The sequence below is a fragment of the Miniopterus natalensis genome, chromosome 6 (genome assembly GCF_054644295.1).
Source record: "Miniopterus natalensis isolate mMinNat1 chromosome 6, mMinNat1.hap1, whole genome shotgun sequence".
In the NCBI taxonomy this organism is placed as follows: Eukaryota; Metazoa; Chordata; class Mammalia; order Chiroptera; family Miniopteridae; genus Miniopterus; species Miniopterus natalensis.
In genome coordinates, this window is record NC_142086.1 from 36,894,852 (window position 1) to 36,915,534 (window position 20,683).

Here is a 20,683-nt window from a genome sequence, read left to right on the forward strand (position 1 = left end):
GAGTCTTCCAGATTTCCCTACCTCAACTGGGAGCTTTTCTCTTTAAATACAGTAATCCACACTCTTTCTCAGGAACTATATCAGAGTATCCTAAAAAAATGTAGACACACTTTGAATAATTATAAAGGCAGTGCTTATTAAAATACATTTCATTTTCAAAATGTAATAGAAATCAGCTGTTAAAGTGTGTCTACATTTTTTGGGACCGCATATATTTTTTGTTCCTTACCATTTTTCTTTGTTGCTATTGTTTGGAAGGAAATGCTTTTACAGAAAAACAGTACCCAGATTTCAAACTCTGATCAACACCCTCAGACAACAGATTCATGTAACCTAACTCTCCAGTTCTCTCATTTGCTGTAATATACTTTGTATTTTATCAGATTATAGAATTTGTGAACTTTTACCAGTAGTATCTTCCTCTGAAGGTATTTTGGGGTTTTTGCTGAGCTATGGCTAATTGTACAGAGCTCCAAATAATGACCCGTGACTTCTTGCCCACTCATTAGAGAAAGAATCCAGGTGCATTGCTAATTATTAATTTCTGTGCCAGTGAAACCAAAAGAATGATTGAAAAAGTAATCTGAGGTGATGAAAAAGGGTTGTCTGTCTTTGGTTGCAGGAGCTACAACCTTATTGATATTATTCTGGAAGTAAATTTTCTATTTATATCTAACTCATTTCCTTGGGACATGAAACTCCATCATTATCATGTTTCCTAAAACTGAAACTATTTGGGCCTCTTACTTAAAAATTGTCTCTGCATTGTTTCAGAAACAATGGTAAGGAAATTCCTTTCTATCGGCGATTTTAAGCTGTGCTTCACCTTGGCATAAATTTAAGAGCAACACACATCAGCCTGGCTCTCCCCCATGCACTTCTCTAGCAGCTGGTACAGACTGTTCTAGAAGGAGGGAGGAGGAAAGCTCTCTACCATGGGAGAGGGCTGTGGTGGGAGCATAATTTACACAGTAAGAGAACTGTGTTCCAAAGTCGCTTGACCTTTCTGGACCTCAGTTGCCTGTAAAACAGGTAAGAATGATCTTCATGGAGAATGAGGGGCGAAACAAGGGATTTCTCAAGCTCACTGAGTCACAATGTCCACTTTTACTCTAATTATAACAAAGTGCAGATGATGTGAAGGCAGATTTGTGCAAATAGGCACAGGTAAGTTAATAGCGAACATTCACATGTGGCTTGAATGCAGTTATTGATATCTGTGCTCATTAGAGTCAATAAGCAGTACAAAGATTATTTGAAGAATTAGTTATTATTAGTAACAGTGGCAAAACATAAGCACCCCATTATTAGTAGAGGCTGGCACTGTCAGGATGCTAATGCCTGGGAATCTGACTGACTGCCTTGGGGCCAGCTCATGGATATTAGTTGCTAATAGTACTTGGTAGTTGTTTTCTGAAAAAAGAAAAGTAGGAAAGAAAAAAGGAAAAGAGGGAGGGAGAAAAGGAGGGTATTGTGTGCCATAGGTAAGGAATAAATGTTCTTTTTCAAATAAAAAGATTGTATTTTGCACTCCAGCTACAATTTTATCCACTGTGATACAGAAACATTTGCCTTTGAAAACACAAAAGAACGCCTGGATATAATCTCCTTCTTTGTGATTTTATTTTACAAGGTCCAGTGTGGTAACAGGCCCATTAGCAAGTAAGTACAGGAGTCAAGTGTGAGGGGTCAAGGTGTTCCATGCCAGGAAGTCCAGGGTGCCTGTGGAACTCTGTCAGTGTCACCTCTAGCAGCAGCGTCAGATTCTGCTGGTGCTTTAGGGATTCCTTTTCCCTGCCCTGTCTCTGAGCAGACACTGAAGATAACAGCAACAGAGCAGAAGTGGCTACGATAGAAAAGCTGGTTTAGGTACTGTCCCTGGTTTGGCAGCCAATATCACTGGACTCCTGTGGTATCAAGCTTTATGAAAGATATAACAATATAAAGAAAGCAGAGCCATCTTAATCATTTCTAGATTGACATTTCAGAGAAGGTTAAGAAACTATCTGTTCTGTCTGTTCCAACTGTTCAGGTGTTTCCTGAAAATATAGGCTGCGATCTTTAATTTTCTTTATCATAGTTTTCACTTACCAATTAATACCAAAAAATTGTAAAAGAGAGACATAAATTCTTATTCTATAAAATTCTATATTCCAAATGATGTCCATCATGTAAGAGAAGTAAAATATCCATTTTCAGTACCATTATTCAGCACCAGATCCCTTTCAGTTAGGGAAACAAGCAATTCTTTTAAACGTCTTTATGATTTAAGGCTTCAATAACAACTCATGAGTAAGCAAAGGTTTGCTATTATTTAATCTGGGAAGAACACTGAAGGAAAAAGGAAGGACTGTAGGCAGTGTGGAATGTGGGTAGAGCTCCTTTATGCAGCTGGCCACATGCGGCTTTAACAGCTGAAGGGGAAACTGGCTGGGGCTAAGGTTACATATTTCTGTTCAGTAAGGGTATCCATGGTGGTAGCTCTCATGGTGACGGTAGTCATCCTGGTAACCATCCTGGTATCCTTGGTGGTAGCTATGGTAACCGTAGCCTGCATACTCATCTTCTGGGCAGCGCATCCCCAGTGACTGCTGAATGGCCATTTCCTGTCTCCGGAGTTGCATCGAATCGATTAAATCGTACACAATCACCATGGACCACATTGGGGAGGGATACCAGGATTTTACGTTTCCGTCTTTTCCAACTAGAAGCATAGAGAAGTACTCAGGGCTCACTTGAAAATAGTTACGTATGTCTTTCACCAAATGGGCTGGTACGTCTTCTCGCTCAACAACAGAGCTCCCTGGAATAGGATAGGAAAATTGTCAGTGGATGGAAGTCAGCACTCAGGAAAACAAAGTGAGAAGAAATCACGGCAAGAATGAAGAGAGGTCCCGTGAGTCTATTCTCTTTGGCTCAAAATCCAGTGAAAGAAGTTAGCTGTTTTTTCTTGCTAGAAAGTAAAGGTCCCTGCTGTTCTGCAACAGTATTAGTGTCAGACTTTGGGGCACATGATGTCTCTTTTACAGGAACATTATAACATATAAACCCAGTCCCTCAATTTAATCCTGCCAAGATCAATTTATTTAAAATTTGTCACTGACAAAGGTTATATTGTTTATATTTCTAAGCTGATTTCCAGTTAGCTTAATTAGTTCTTTGCAATTGCAGTTTTTCTTTTGATGCTGTTGTCTGTATAAAAAAAGCTTATTTCATTGTCGAAAGTGAAAAACACCAATTACGTAAGAGCTGGGCAAATGTATTCAAACTATTATGATTAGTGACACTGTCCTGCATTGTGCCTGGATTTTATACACATTTTCTCATGTGAAGAGCGTGATCTCGGAAGGAAGGCTGGAAGTGCCCTCTGAAACCTTTAGTCACTAGGCATTTTCTTTCAGCTTTTCGGAGCCTTTTAGTAAATGTCTTCATCTGTTGAAAGGGAATCAATAAGATATAACCTATGCGCCTCATAGTACCATTGTGAGAATTACATGAGATAACAGAGATCAAAATGCTTTGTAAACCAGACAGTGCTATGCAGACATAAATCAATAGTTAAGAAAGTGAATATTTTTACCATCACTTATGAGTGATTTTATATTAGAAACAATGTTAATTTTTTCACTCCACTTCCCCTTCATCTACACACATACTGTGTGGGCATGCTCACACACACACACACACACACACACATACACATGTCTGTGTGTACAAAGGAAGTAGAGTGTACCTTAGAGGTATACCCACTGTTTGCACATAATTCAATATAATTTAACTGAACCTAAGAGTCGTTCACACTGTTATAAAATAATAACACTATACCATTAATCGGGAACAGTTCTAAGACTCCCCCAATTTCTTCTCCAACACCTAAAAGCTTCAGGATGGTTATGTGGCGCAGACCTAAGAGAAAAAAGATAGCCATAGAATTAGTGAAAAGGGCTCTACGTCATCTTTTATTTCCAAAGATCAGTGTCTGACAATTAAAATCTCTAAGTTTATAGAACTTAGAGAATATAGACTATAACCTGATTAGATAGAATAATCTATTTTTAAATTATCCCATAGAAAATATTTAAATACTTCTAAAACCTTGAAAAAGATGAACTGCAGATTTTGGAATTAACAACAGGGTCAGATTTGTTTGCTTTGGGGGGTGTGGCTTTTTCTGAGATTAAAATAGAAGAATCTGCTCTAGAACAGTGATTCTCACTTTATTAAATGACAAAACGAAAATAAAGTCATTGGAACATTAAAGTACCTGAGATGATCTAAACTGATTAGTGTTCTGAAAAAAGTCACATAAACATACCTGGATAACTTTCAGAGAAAAGCCTGAAGACCCCCATTCGTTGTGATTGATAAAGAAATAATTCTGGCTTCCCAAATCACTCATAAAGTTTGTCGCTTAAAGGGCAGGTTCTTATCACTTATTTAGAGGATTCAGAGGGGTAGGTCACACCTAGGCAAGCACAGTCTGCTTCCCATCCTCAGCTAAATTTCAGGATGGAGAGGTCATGCCTTGGTAGCTCGTTGGCATTCTTTTGAAGATGAAGCACCCGGGAGGGATTCAGGAGAAAGGAACAGGAGGGCCAGGGGGCTGTCAATTCATCCTCTCAAGAGCTTAGACAAAATCCCAGCCTAGTCAGGGTAATAACTTGGGGCTAATAATAAAAATACTGATGTGTTTATTGTCCAGGGGAGTAAATGAAAGCTGCTATGGGAGGCCTCTTTTAAGGAGGAGCTTAAGAAAAAACGCTGTTTTAAAAAAATGTTCGTGGTCTTGACTCTTCCTCCAGAGAAGGGAAACATTCTGTTCCACGCATGGTTGAGTCGTGTTTCCAAAAGGGAAGATCGTGAATCTAATTATTCCTGACAAACAGGATTTGTTCACATGTCCTATATATTGTAAACAGAAGAGCTTGCCTACAGTAATGTGACTTAGGCTCTGTGTGCAGAGATTAAAAACCGCTGAATCGCTGTGGCAAAGGCGTCTTTAGAAAATTAACGAGTCATGATTTTATTTATATTCTTATTGTGGAGGGTCATTAACTACTCTAAGAACTTCTGTTTTCTAGCACCATTTGTGGCAATAAATAATTTAAGATATGCTTAAGAATAGTGGCACAATGAAACCTTGTGTATGTTGATATAAAGTCTTAAGTTACTAACCTTGATAATAGGAGTATAAATAAAAACTGAAATGTATTTATAACTTACTGGTACTGACTGGTACATAGCTAGAAGCCAGGCTCTGTTCATGCTTTATAAAACTCTCTCCCTCCCCTTCGATAGATCAAGTACAGTTTTATAACTAACTATGGATTCCTCTTCCTAATAGAAGTATCAAAATAATGCTGATTCATCTATGGTCCAATAATGAACTTTTTAAAAACTGTGGCCCCTGCTGCTTCCCCACGCCCATGACTCTTGCAAAAATTCTTCCTCTGCAGAGATGTATCTTAAATGAGACTTCAGTTGTGATTTCCACTTTTGAAATTGCCATTATCTCCGTGGTTCACCATTGAACTTGGTAGTAAGTTCTATGTACTATGCATTTTCCTTTCTATATATCCGCATTCAAAATGGTATTAGTTCTATCAGACCATGAGGATAAGAATGTTTGGTACACACACACACACACACACACACAAATATATATTAGTTTTCCAAACACTGGGAAATTCACTGCAATGGCATGGTTGTCTTAAAAATAAAGTTCTGTTTAACACATCTTGCTATCTTCTTTGTGCCTTTTAAAGGAATGGCAATATAGTATAATGTGCTTCAATTAATACCTTAATTCCCAAAGCCATTCATGTTTTACAAAAAACATTTGATTTGTGGAGAAGTACCCAATGTTGGTACCAAAGAATTACCTAAGTAAATGATGATTAGTTAAGTAAATGATGATATACAAAGTGTCCCCCCAAAAATGTATACACACCTTGAATAATTATAAAGGCTGTGTTTATTAAAATACATTTCACTTTCAAAATGTAATAGCAATCAGTTGTTAAAGTATGTGTACATTTTGGGGAGACACACCCTGTATATGATCTTGAGACATATATATGACATAATACAGATCACTGAAAGTAAAGCAGCAGGTATTTTCAAAACTTCAATGAAGAACCTGAGAGGGGAGAATATTGAGGGGGAAAAATAGACCCTAGTCGACCAAGGCTCTAGTCTGAAAGCAACTTTATATTCAACATAATTGAGTAAGTGTCTGGGAATCCACAGTCTGGACTGGGGAATATTTGAATGAGCTAAACTTCTATGTTTCATGTTAGAGTTGACCAAGAAGAGAGTGGTGTGGGACAGCAAAGATGACGAGGCTTCCCACTCACCAAAATTGCATGCCTGACCACTGAGGGCCGAGAGCTGCTGTGAATAGGCCCAGTCTTCATCATTAGGAGCAGAGATCACCAGCAACCGCCTCCTCCATCGGAACCTGGAAAAGAAGCAGAAGGCCACAATTACTGCTTCAAACAATAGAGCCTAGTGAGAGTGACTTCAGCTGTTGGTATTTTCCTGTACCCAGAATAAAAACACTGACTCTTAGAAACGTCTCATAGCTCCTCAAAGCCATTCAACTGCATTGGCACATTTCTTGCACTTTTTCTGTTGTAACTTCACTGTCTGCCTACTGTGGCATTTGTATGGTATGTCAGGCATGAGTTTGGCCACCAAGCCTGATGAGGTCACTTAAGAGGAGACACAGCTCTCAGATGCAATGAGGACTGGCCAAAACTGTATGTCATATCGTAACAACAGAAATAAGGAATCAGAAGGGGACTGAGGAAAACTAAAGATCTAGTAGAGTTCTCTAGCGCTTGGAGGGGGCTGAGGAATAATTATATGGACAGGAAATAGAATAGGGAAAGAGAACTGAATTTTAAGTAGATCACAGGAAGAAGGAAAATGGGAAAGTAGCTCAAAGGGTCAAGGAGGGTTCCTGAAAAACAAAGCTCTATTTACCTTCCTCAGTTGCTAGTGGTTTCTCCTGAGGCAAACACAAGTTCTAAAATGCACCCTATTATATTAGTAAGAACAAACACTTATGAAGTACCCCTATGAACTACATACAATGGGGCTAAACCTATAGCCATAGAATTTTAGAATATACAGTAAACTTGTTTCTGCTATTATAGCTCCAACACAGTAGGACAGTGGAAAGAGTTTTTGTCTTATAGCTAGGAAACATTTAGTCACTGCTACTTTGGGGGTTCCTTAAGCATGTCCCTCCATTCCTGTAAATCTCAGTTTTTCCTTTTCTCTAGAATCAAAAATAGCATCTACTTCAAAGAGGTGTTATAAGAATAAAACCAAAGCTCACCAACATAAGTTATCCACGTGCTGACATGGATATAGATTGCGCCTTCATCCGCAGGCTCCTAGATGCAGACGTTCACCCATTACCAGCCTTGGACATTGTCACACTGCTATATGACAACCGATCTAACCCTCGTGTTCTGTGTTATTTTACAGCTCACTTTCACCTGCACCATATGTGTTCCTCATTAGAGCTCAGTGAGCACACAACGTGTTGTCTTCATTTTGCAGTTGACAGAAAGAAGCTTAGAGGAGTGAAGTAACTTGCCGAACTCGGAAATCTGGGAGGTGGCACAGATTTCTCTGACTCCCAGGCCGTGGTTCGCCACGTCTACCACCCTCAGGGATCCTGGCGCGTGGCTGGCGCTGCCAGGGTCCCTGAAAGGCTGGGAGGGAGCGTCCGCAGCCGAGGGGCGGCCTATGGAGTTGTCTCCGATTGCGCCCTCACTGGAGAAGGGGTTTTGCTTTCCGCCGCCAGCGCGGGCAGCTGGGGGCTGTGCGCGCCCTCGCGAGTGCAGGCCAGCTGGCTTTATTCACCGCTCCTCTCCCGGCGCCCCTTCCAGCCTGAGTGAACATGAGAGTTTTCAACCCAAAGAAAATGGCCTCTTGGGGGAATAGTGGTTTGGGTGAATGAGAGAAAATGATAGTCTGATGAAATACAACCTCTGAATAGATGCCTGGAGCAAGGCTCGCCAAGAATTGCTTGCTGTGACATTACATTCGCTTCCTCTGCTTGTTTTTCTTCAAAGGGAAAGAAAAACGAAAATCTCCACCGAGGATTGGGAGATGAATGTGTTTGGCACGGAGGAGGAGAGAGGAGCATCTAAGACAGTCCAAGGTTTCCTGGGGAAAGGACCAGTGACTGCTGTCGGGTCACAAACACGGTCTCCTGCACTTTCCCTGCTTCCCTAGGAAACGCGCCAGCCCAGCGCCGGCCCCCCAGCCAGCATCCAGGCCAGGCCGCTGGGCCCCACACAAAGCCCTGGGGTGTCCTGCAGGCAGCTATTTTGGGCGAGGTATATTTTGACTTGTTTACCTGTGTGCACCACTGTCGGCTGTCCTGATTGCAGAGGGATGGGGTCTGAGACTCCTTGTCGCAGACACACCAAAAGAAGGTCATTTCCCCTAAGGAATGATTTTTTTTTTCTTCTCCCACAGCCCTTTCCATGAAGATAAAAGCCCCCAGCTCGCGACTCTGAAGGAAATAACGTCCATAGGATGTAACACGAGATGTGCGTGTGACCCAGATCCTTCTTCTGGACAACTTGTTTTTCTGTCGCTTAAGCTTCTCAGTAAATAAAAACTCTATGAGCTATGGACATGCTTGCTTGTCTTAAATTAGTGTGCGTTCGCCCACTCTTTAGGGCTTCTGTGTCAGAGAAAGGTAATTATAGCCTGAACCAGAGGAGTGTGGCTGAAGGTCAGGCTGGCTGCAGAGTCTGGCCCCTGAAGCCAGGCTTTATAGACCCACCGACAACTCAGCCAATTTGAAGGAAAATTCCCATTTGGATACTGGTTTATTTATATAACTTTTATTTAAAAAAATAAAAATTTTTTTCAGTTCTCTTTGCCTGGGTTTTAATCCTGAGGTATTTACTAAATCTCCTTTTCTCACCTCTCCTCACCTCTCCCCAGATGACAAAATTCTCTAACTAGGAGCTGACTAACTGGCCCTAATACTACTAATACCTTGCACTTATTGACTGTTCACTTTGTGCTAGATTCTGACCCATCATTACCTGTAGTATTCAATTTATCTTTTACAACAATCTTAAAACTAGATACACCGATTATCTCCATTTTACAAATAAGAAAGCGACAGCCCAGGAGGTTAAGTAATCAGTCCAAGATCACACGACTAGTAAGTGGAGAAACCAGGAATTAAACTCTGGGCTTTCTTACTCATGCCTTTAAGTAATATACTATTGGACTTTAATTTTTAAGACCAATGATAATGATCGCAGTGATTTCATGACTTGTGACCACAGTCATGTATAGGCATAGAACACCCAAATTATAATCATATCCCATTCTGAATATCTATAAGAGATATATATCCCTGAAATAATATACATTATAAGGAAAATATGGTTACATATTGTAGGGCCCTACGCAGTTCAAAAGACTTTAGATGCAACATGTGTAAACAAGCCTTAAGAATCAGAGAGATGAGAAATTCAAATCAGTGATCAACGTGAATGAGCATAGCAAGTTTGTGAGTGAATAAAATTGAGATGTCAGATTTCCCTTTCAGGTTTAAAACCCATGACGCAGTGATTATAAAAAGACACTCTGCCTGGGGGTGGTAAGAAGAATCCCCCATGAAGTCTGTGGCTGAGGGTATCATGACTGGCCCAAATCCTTGGTTATAAATAACATCAATGAACTGGGTGTTTTAAAGGTTGGACAACCTGAGTTTACTGGGATGGTTCAGAAGGTATGCATCTTTTAGTCCTGAAAGATTTAAACTAAAAAGAGAATGTTTTCAAAGAGTCAAGATCATAGTAATAATATATATTTCTAAGAAGACCTTGGTTTTCTTTATATAATTTATGTTCTTATGAAACTTAAGAGAATTTGACTTAATAAAATGATATCTTTAGAATTCCAAATTAGAATGTGTAATTCAGTAATAGGTGTCAATGTATGGTTTTAAGTTGAAATCTTACTAAGTGTATACAGTCATTGTAACATATGAGAGAACTTTAGATTTACTGTGTTCACAAGATTAACTTATTAAACTTTAGGATCATTTAAATACTCAGAAATTTTTTGTTTATCTCAAGCAATTAAAAGAAATACATCAAATGTAAAATGTCTATTTGAAATAATAAAGTTGTTTACTTACTGAGTTTGTAAGCAAGATCAAACATTATCAAAGCCCTTAAAACTGATAGCTAAAACTTCCTATGTTATAAATAGAATAATAAGATTTAAAAGTCTAACTTAAATGTTTAAGGGAGAACTAAGATCGAAAGTAAATTTTTAAAGAATCTTTTCTGCCAGGAAGGAAGAAAGAAAAGAAGGAAATGGGAAACAGAAGCAAAAGGAAAGGGAAAAAAATTTAAAAAACAAAAAAAAAACACCTCTTCAAGTACAACAAGCTCTTATTATTAATCTTCTAAGTCACTGCCATTTAGAGGGATGACCTTGGATCAGAAGTTGATGTTTCCGTGGCCCCGGGACTGAACAAGAAGCCACCTGCCCGGGGGAGTCCTAGAGCCCTTTCTCAGCCAGGAGAGTGGCATGAAGGCTGCGGTGAGCGTTAGGTCCTTGTGGAGGCCTCACTTTCCATCTCCATTCCGGGACTTTGGCAGCCAGGTTATCCTGGGGCCACTGAGTCCTAGAGCTGACACTAGCTGAATGATAAGAGCAAATTAGTTACTTAATCTCCATTAGCCTCAGTGGTCTCATCTGCAACATGACGATAGTTACAGTATTTAGGTCACGGGATCTTGTGAAGATTAAACCCAGGAAAGAAGATGAAGTGTTGGCACAGAGGTGAGCAAACAGAAAGTGATCACATCAACCCTGGGATGGAGGTAGGCCTACTTGCTATCTTTTTAAATATGTTTTTATTGATTTTAGAGAGAGAGGAAAGGAGAGAGAATAATATCGATGAGAGAGAAACATCAATAGGTTGCCTCCTGCACACCTCCTACTGGGGATTGAGCCACAACCTAGGCATATGCCCTGACCAGGAATCGAACCAGTGAACCCCTGGTTCATAGGTTGACACTCAACCATGGAGCCATGCTGGCCAGGCCCATCTTAGAATTCTTGATTCTCTGACTCATTTATGGAGAATGTGCTTTATAGACACAAGTAGGGAAGCTCTGCCTAGAGTGATACACAGTTAACACTGAGACTCCAAGCAAAGGCTTGCTCCATTTCAGGCACCCCTCAGCCACACAATTCATTATGGGTGGTGGTTACCCTGAGGTCTCTGTGAGTTTATTTGTTGTGGGTGGAATTATTGCAGCTTTGTACTTCCTAGGATCCCAAAGACCCTGAAGAACTTTTATCCAACATGGGGGAAGGGATGGAGAAGGGAGAACATGAAGAGATTTTTTTTTTTTTACACTCTTCTATGTGTGTACAGAAGAGTTTCCCTGCAATGGCTTGCAATAAACCACACTCCCTGGGGAACCAGGGAGCTGGGCCAAGAGGATTTCTCCCTCTGAGCTCCTGGTTGGGCGTCTGTGGTTCTCTGCAGAGTTGGAAGGAAGCAGAAAATCAAGCACAGTGCTCCAAGTCGTATTGAAACTAGAAGGGGCCTAATAAATAAATATGTAAAATAAAAATTCTGCATACAAAGTCCCCCAAATTCACTGACTGAATAAATTAACCCTCACAGGTCAGAATTCTGTATTCTGTGCCAAAAATAAAAATAAAAAAGGGAGCAGAAAAGATTTATCCAAAGCTACCAAATCAACATTCAAGTATGGAGCTGACCCTAGCCAGCCTTATGACCAGAGCCTCTTCCAACAGGGCAAAGACTAAGCCCAGTGGCCAGAGGGCTGGGTAGCAAACAGACCTTTCACCAGGGAAGGTCACTCTCTGCACGCTCCTGCTCAGTGCTTCCTGGGCATTTTCATTAGCTCACCCAGAACACATTCCACCTGCCTCCTCAGAGACTCCACAGGTGACTTACCTGGATAAGAAGTTCTCTAGTGACTGCTTCTTGTCTTCCTTGCAAACAATGCCCTCCTTCTTTTGTTTTTCCATGTCCTTGATTCGGGACTGGAAAGTATCGATCAGATCAAACACAGACTTCATTGCTATAGGCACCTCATAGTATTGCTGTTTAAGGAAGAACAGAAGGTATGTAATGTACAAGGGTGTTTCTTCCCTCTGCTCCGAGAATAGAGAAGCCAGGAGAATCCAAGGGAGTGCTGAGAAAATCAGAGCCTGAAGGCCTCAGTGACTTAGACACTGTCTCCTGTAATAGTACCTCTGCTGATGTTCTGAACTTCTGAATCTATGAAACCACTGCCACTTGCCTTTTATGAGGATTGCTTCTCAACTGCATTCCTTTTATTGGAAAGAGTCCATGCTTTCTTCACCACACATACCCTAGGTTCACTTCCCTACCTCTGCGACTAAAGTGCAGCCTGTTCACAACACAACTGGAGAGAAAGTGAGAAACACTATATCTAATACAGGAATGGAATACCATGTTCGAATATCCTACCTGAGCAATAAGGATAATTTTCCACCAGAAGAAGGCCTGTTCTTTGGCCATTAGGAATCTGCATAAATTCTTTGTGATTCCCAGAGATTATTTTAATGAGTGGCCATCACTTAAAATTAGGCCATGTTTCCTTATGCATTCTCAGAAAAGAATGGGGATCCAACTTAAGGATAATGAAATTCAGTTTCCTGGATCATACTTGTCTGGACTTACAACAGCAACCTTAGATGGATTTGGGGGTTGGCTGAGTGAGCATACCAGCATAAGTTAAGGAGAAGTCTGGACATGGCTTGGAGCTATATAAGCTCCCAGTGGGAAATTCAGTAAACCACTGGATGTGAAAGCTGGCAGAAATCTTAGGAATTATCTAAGATGGGGCAGCACAAGTACAGAATGAATTAATGAAGGGAACTACTTCTAGATCCAGAAAAATAGTGTAAGTTGAATCAGCTATTCTGATAGGCAGCCTTTTTCCTGATGACTCACATAAGCATGGTGCACTCTCAGCACAGCAGAATGGTAAAGACAGTGGACTCTGGGGCCAGTCTGTGTGGATATGAAGTCCTGTGCTAACTAGGTGACTTGGGCAAGATACTTAACTCCTCTGGATCTGTTTGTTCCTCTATGAGACAAAAATAATTCTTGTTATTTACCTTAAATGTTTGAAGTAAGGATTATAAAGAGTTGAAGTGAGTGCCTGGCATAAGGAAAGCACTCCATGAAGTTAGCTATTTTTGTTATTATTTTTAAAAATTATTTTTCATAATTCAGAACCTTTGTCCCAAGCATATGAAGAAAGTAAGTATAAAACCCTACTGTCTGTTCATGTTCAATCAGGAGTTAAACTTCTAGGCTCTTCCATAGTAGGTCTATGTTAAATCTGATTTTCCTGAAGGCAAAGGCCAAATACTCTTTACCTTTTATCCCCAGGGCCTGGTACATCATGGCTATTCAACAAGTGTCTAATGAATGCAAGTCATTGATGTTACAGAAGAATTTAGTCTGAGTCAAATAGCTCGGGCATAGGAGATCATCCAGCCCGGTCTTTTCCAGAGACTATATTTTTGAACACAAATTCTATAGACCAACATGGAATATTTGGACCATTTAAAAATCTTCCCATTTATAAAATAATTAGTGTTTACTCATATGTCTAGTAGACTCACTGACAAAAAATTCAGAGTTGCTGTTCTAAAGAATGGCACCACATTATCCAAAACAGGAACTCTACCTTGACTCTCAGGTCCACATCTGTTAGCACCATGAAGAAGTCATCATAGGTCATTCCATACTCTCTTCTCAGCTCGCTGATGAGATGCTGGTCTACCAAGTCCTCATCATCCACCACTTGCATGGGTTTCTCATTATCTTAAAACAAATGAAATGTGAATAAATGTGGGTGTGACGAGATAGAAATCGTAGGAACAAATGAGTAGAGGCTCTGGGTCTCCATCCAGAATTAATTAGAACAGCTTTCATTCGTCGCACATATTCAACTAACATCTGGTTTAAACAAAAGTTTACAAAGTGAATAAATTAATACATAAATGAATGAATAAATAAACTCATCGTGAAAGTCACTCTTCTAAAGATGATGAAGCTCCATCTCTGCCCACCCTGGTTGTGAAAAATCAATAGGAGCAAAATGAAAGTGAAGACTGAGTCATCCCTGCAAGAAAACTGCCACCTCACCCAGGAATGAGTCATTACCCTAACTCACCAGGGAACTAGGCCAGATACTTTCAAGTTTTACTTAATTTTAAATTTTATTTTAGTCTTATTTATTTAGTTAAGTCTAAAATCTGTGTCTGTTCCTTCCTTTTACTATAGGATCACTTTGGGACTCAGTGAACCATGTCATTGCTATAGAGAAAAGTGAAAAGTCTATGTTGAAACATGGTATCTGGTTCATTTTGGCTCCAGAAAAAAGTCAAGTTATTCTATAATACAAATTTTGTAAGTGATACAATTTTAAGCAGTGTTACTGCATTTATGGGAGTTTTAAACATATATTTTTCAAACATTAAGACCTAAAAATAAATTATTATAATCCAGAATGATTCCTGAAGGTGCCACTGGGTTAATGGGAAGTAAGAAACCATTTTGGAAATAAGACAGTTTTATTTACTTCTCTCCCATACAAGGCACAGTGTTTCCCTCAACTCTATTAGAATTTTTATCTGCAAAATAATCCCCTGTATTTTTTAAAAATGTGAAAAATTAAAGTTAGCAAATATGTGATTGATATATTAGTGAAGAGAACCTATCAGTTATAATTAACATTACTACCCAATAAATTGTAGCACAGTAGAAACAACCACAAATTTGCAGATCCTGATGTTATACAGCTTGAGTACCACTGACCATTACTCTTGTATTGATTTTTTTTTTTAAAGAACAATTACAATTTAACTATTACTTTGGTTTATTTGATTAGGTTTGTTGAAAGTATATAAACAAGAAACTTGATTTCTCCCAAGTAGATCAAAATGAGAGGAGAAAGGATCTGTTTTCCTTCCCAAATCATAACAGTTTTTCATGGAGATGGTCCAAAGGCATGGGAGCTAAGAGCCTGCGTGAGGACCAAGCACTGTCTACAAAATGAAAAATAAGCCTGACGGCGTGGCTCAGCAGTTGGGCATCAACCTATGATCCAGGAGATGGATGTTCGATTCCCTATCAAGGCACATGCTCGATCCCCAGTGGGGGGTGTGCAGGAGGCAGCCGATCAATGACTCTCTCATCATTGATGTTTCTATCTCTCTCTCTCTGTGTCCTTTCCTCTCTCTGAAATCAATAACGACATATTAAAAAATAATAATAAAAAAAGAAAAATAATATACTTTACACATATAAACTATTTTAAATGCATATTTTTGCTGTCATTTATAAAATACAAATTAATTTAAAAGAATTGTTAGATTCATGTTGTTGGTTTTTGTTTATTATATCTCATTGAGCAAAAAAAAAACCTAGTTGCAGAATAAAATGTATAACATGGTTTTATTCTTCATTTAAAAGGAAACAAGACAAAAGATAATACATCCACCACATGTGAATATGCACAGGAAAAGGTCCAGCAGGACATACAGCTCTTAACATGATTGTGAGGAGAAGCAGAAGTTGTCACCCCAAAATATGCCTTTTTTGGGATATTGATTATTTTAAGCTGATTATTGTAAAGAAACGAGCTAAGAAACGAGACCCAGGAAGAAGCCTTTACCTTCTCTCTAACTGCCTAAAGAATTTAGATAGAGGACCTGTTCCTGGAAGGGAGCTATCATCATCGATAACTGTAATTTACTATGAAGTAGGTATGATAGAAATGAAGGGACCTAGTTAGGCCTATTTGATCAAAGTCTTCACTGTGTTCCATTGTTAAAGTTGGCCCAACAAACAGTTTGCTTATCAAGCGTTTACTTTACCATCTCCATGTGAATTACCTCCCTGCACTTTGAGGTCTCAAACCTGCTCAATTTGTCCTTGGGTCCTACATTCTTATGGAACCCTTTTATGTACATAAGTAATAAATTTGGTCATTTTCTCCTGTTAATAAGTCTCAAGTTACTTTGATTATTGGGCCAGACAGAAGAACTTAGAAGGATAGAAAGAAAATTCATTTTCTGCTCCTAAGTTACCTCTGGAGAGTGGGGACAGTTGGAGTGGAAACTTTCATTGTTTACTCTAGGCATGTCTATACAAACCAGACTACAAATCAGATTCTATCTTGAACCTAGGAATTACTACTTTTAATTCCCAACATACATTCATTTTTGCTTTTGTTCATTAAACAAAATATCTGTCTCCAATGTCCTGAGCTGATTCTGTTTTGGGTGCTGGATCAGAAATAAGTATGCCTGGACAGAGTTCAAGTTCCTAATTAGAATCAAAATTAGACTATTAGCATCTACCTAAAAGATAAAATCACAAAAGCCATTGAATGGCTGAAACAGAACTAAGTTGGAGATTATAGCAGATTTTTGAAATGGTCCCAATTCCCCACCCCTTCCTGTACCTACACTCTGCCCAGTAACTGCACAGCTCCCTGTTATGGTGAATGGGTTGAGCTATCCTGCCTTTATTTTTTTTTTAATATGTCTTTATTGATTTCAGAGAGAGGAAGGGAGAGTGGGAGAGAGAGATAGAAACATCAATGATGAAAGAGTCATTGATCAGCTGCCTCCTGCATGCCCCCTGCTGGAGATCGAGCCCGAAACCTGGGCGTGTGCCCTAAGGGGGAATCGAACCGCGATCTCCTGGATCATAGGTCGATGTTCAACCGCTGAGCCACTCTGGCCAGGCAGCTATCCTACTTTTTGATTCTGAGCTCATCTTTCTGACTTGTTTATACAAGTAACACAAATAACACAAGTAACACAAATAGAGGCTAGAAATGGACTTTCACATTTGGTATTGCTCTTGCCTCTGCCATTGCTATGATTACATATCCATACTAGACTTCTGGAAACTAAGTCAAGTCAAGTTACTCTGGTCTCATCCCAGCCAAGGCTATCCCAAATCATCTGACACCTAGTTGACACCTAACCTGTGGCAAAAGTCCAGCCCAAGATCAGCAGAAACACCTAACCAACCTGTAACTGACTGAAATACATTAGCCTAGCCAAGCCCAGATCAGCTGAACCCTACAAACTTGTGACTAAATGAATATTTAATGTTATATGCCACTGAGGTGTGTGGGTCTTTATTACATAGCCTTACTGTGGTGCTAGATAACTGATATGGGCATTATCAGGCCCAACCTAGTCTCATTATTGAGGCTGAAACTAAGGAACAGTATGTAGTGCATGCTGTGGCGTGCAGTCCAGATCTGACTTTCAGGCTAAGGCTGCTGTGAATGTTAATAGCTGAATCCCTCTAAAGATTGTTCTTAAAAAAGAACCACCTTGCCACGAGTTATACCTTTACTAGGGGACAGCTGTATTCAATGGTTGATGCAGTGTATGTGGGGGGGGACGACGCGCAGATATAAAAGCTGTTCTTGTGCCTTAAAGTGAACAACTCTGAGGTGTCAACTGCACTGCAATTCAAATTCTCCCTTTGTCATCTAGTATCCCTCATCCCTTATTGGTATTGTGCCTGGGGATATTCTTCATTAACTTCCTGCATGCAAATCTCAAAATCTCAGAGTCTGTTTCCCAGGAGACCAACCTGTCATAGACACCAGGAAGGGAGCAACTTGCTCAAGTTCAAAGTGCTAGTTAATAACAGAACGAAGTTTAGGATTCAAATAAAATGACCTCATTCCTTTCCAGTGCTCCTTCTACTTTAACAAAATATGTCACACTCAAGGATAGAGAGGACCCAAGACCAAGATTTAAGGCAAACTTCGTTCTACTAGGATATGGTAAGTAACCAATTTCAAGGTTTCACCTTTCAACTAAAATATTTTCTGAAGTCTTTTGACTGAATATTAGAAATAAAACATTTTGCACTCTTAGACTACAGAAAGATCTACATCACAAATGAATGTTAGAGCTGAGTAGGAGAATCTGCCAAAGAAAAGCAATAAAAGCACTGATTGACACTGGATCCAACTCAATGGCAAGACACAGCCCACTTCTGGCTGAATTCTGAGAGAGGTGCATGTGAGGCCAGCTCCGTCTCCGGCCTGCTCCTGCCACAGGTCTCCGTTACGCCCTGCATTCCGTCTAAGTCAGGGTTGGGTGGAACAAGAGGTTCCCTGGGAAAGCAGCATAAATGTGGCAGCTTCTTGTTTTGCCAAAGCTCTGTAGTCCTGTTAAGGGTTGCCCGACTAAGGAGCAAACATTCTTCGGGAAACATCCTATAAACTGACCATCTGGCTCTCATCCAGCTCAAATGATTCACAGATCCAAGCCCATTCGGTGGAATTTGGTCATTCCACACAGCCTGCCCCAGACTTAAGATTACTGAGGAGGGATGGGAGGAAGATGAACTCTGCTGTGTGCTGGCAAGGACTGGCCTTACACGTGGGACATTTGTCTGGTTTTCCGTCTTTTAAGAATTCCAACTCCAGCCCGGCCGGGCGTGGCTCAGCGGTTGAGTGTCGACCTAGGATCCAGGTGATCAGGGTTCGATTCCGGGTCAGGGCACATGCCCGGGTTGCGGGCTAGATCAGTGACTATCATCATTGATGTTTCTATCTCTCTCTCTCTCCCTCTCCTTTCCTCTCTCTGAACTCAATAAAGATATATTTAAAAAAAAAAAAAAAAAAGAGTTCCAACTCCAAAAGTCAGTGTTCAAATTCAGTTAGTAGTAAATTTCTTCATGGATTTGCTCTTCTGTGTGTGACCATAGACAGCAATGACACTGCAGAAAAGCTCAGCTTCAATTACAGCTTGTTAAACACCAATTGTTCCAAGCATTAAGTTTGAAGCTTTCATCTGGGACTGCTGCTTCTCTGTAATATCCATGGTTCCTCCTCCTCCCACCCTCTCACCCCTAAGTCCAGCCCATGCCACCAATGTCCCTAGACCACTTTAGTTTCTCCCGTTGCTTTGGGATTTCCCTATCTCCTCTAGCACTTTTTCAAAGTGTGACTCACTGTCTACCTTCATCAGAATCACCTCAAGTTCACGTCAAAATTACAATCCTTGGATCCAGACCACTCAGATCAGAATCACTAGCAGGAAAACCCAGGAAACTGAATTTTAACAAGTTTCCTGGGAGATTGTTATACACTCTAATGGCAGAGATAAAATTCATATCCTTGGCATAGCACACAGGCTATTTATACCCTGGACTCAGCCTGTCTTCATTAGCTATCTCTTAGCTCTTCTTGCATACATTATGCTCCAGCTCTCTATTTTCAGTGTCTAGAAACTGCCCTCCCTTTCTGGCATGCTAACCCTGCCCTTGTTCACAGGGGAACTCCTAATGACCTGGGAAACTTGCTTTACTTCACCTGTGCACTCATAACATTTTACATTCTTCTGTGAAAATGCCTAGCCTCTTGCATTGCCACCAATTGTTTACACGTCCATCATCCCACTAGACAGATCGACTCAACAACAGCAACTGAGTCTTGGACATCATTTAAATCCTTGTAGCCTGGCACACACAGGCACTTGACACAGATCTGGTAATCATGAAAACGTCCCCTAAAGATATCAGATGAAAGAAGGGGGTAGTGAGGGATAGAGTAAAGAAGGTGAGCAATTTTGGTCTGTAGAAAACCCACCGTCAAACCCTTTACACTTTTCTTTATCTCTTGAGCCCCAAACGCAGTCAAATTCCACAAGTGTAATTTGAGGAAACTTATTATATATATTTATTTTTTAAATTTGGGTTTTCATGTATGAGGTCTTATAATTAAATGAAGCATTTAAAAAATTTTTCTGCATATTATGATGTTTTAAGATCTTAAAAAACCTTTCTGGCTGGGGAGCCACTGGCCCTCTCTAGGCTAGCCGATTCTAAGGGATAGCAAAGGGCCAAGCAGGAAGCACGTCTTTGAAATGCAAACTAACCAATCCAGAGCCCTAAGCCCTTTCTCTGGCCCATGGACCCTCTCTGCCTTAATCATTCCAGGACCAGGTACCAGACAGCTAGGGACCCTCCCTAAAGCCTGAAGCCCACTGAAATAATTCAAACTAGTCAACCTGAAGCTGTTCACCCTGTCCTGCCTTGCCTTTTCCCATGGAAACCCCAATAAAGACCGTGACCTGCTTCCTCACAAAAACCTGGTATTTCTCCTGTGACCCTGAGAGGCATGCTGCAGCTTCCTGTCTGGGGTCTGTGAGTAGTAAATTCTATTTTCCTTTGACATTCCAGTCTCTTGAATGTCATTCACTGGGCCGCATCATTCACCATTATACCTTAATAAACTCTATCCTGGGGTAACATATAACATAAATAAAACATACTGACAAGGCACTTAAAATGTAACTATACTATTCAAGAAGTCAGTACTAGCCAAAAATCTCTCTGCTGTACTTTGGATAAATCTGGAGACAAAGACCTCAGCAGAGGCTGAATTGCTTTTATTTCAAGAATATTTCCAGGATTGCTGAGCAGTCAGTAGTAGGTTATTTCAGTTCGGATAACCTTGGCCTCCGGGTATGGGATTTACTTCCTTTTAATTGGAAACAGGTGACTTTGTAGTTGATCTGCTTGCTCCTATTTCACTCTGTGAGTGGGTCGTCTGCC

The 20,683-nt window shown here is 40.2% G+C and overlaps 1 protein-coding gene across 1 annotated transcript in view; it reads right to left on the reverse strand.

Annotated features, from left to right (window-relative positions):
* Positions 1-2,128: 2,128 nt before the first annotated feature.
* CCDC80 (coiled-coil domain containing 80) overlaps positions 2,129-20,683 on the reverse strand; it is a 33,573-nt gene continuing 15,018 nt past the window's right edge. Inside the window, exons 4-8 of the mRNA XM_016200213.2 lie at positions 13,767-13,903; positions 11,996-12,144; positions 6,357-6,460; positions 3,826-3,906; positions 2,129-2,803 (exon numbers count right to left, since the gene is read on the reverse strand). Of these exons, the coding sequence (XP_016055699.2) occupies positions 2,457-2,803; positions 3,826-3,906; positions 6,357-6,460; positions 11,996-12,144; positions 13,767-13,903 (818 nt within the window). The 3' untranslated portion in view covers positions 2,129-2,456. The remainder of the gene's footprint in view (positions 2,804-3,825; positions 3,907-6,356; positions 6,461-11,995; positions 12,145-13,766; positions 13,904-20,683) is intronic.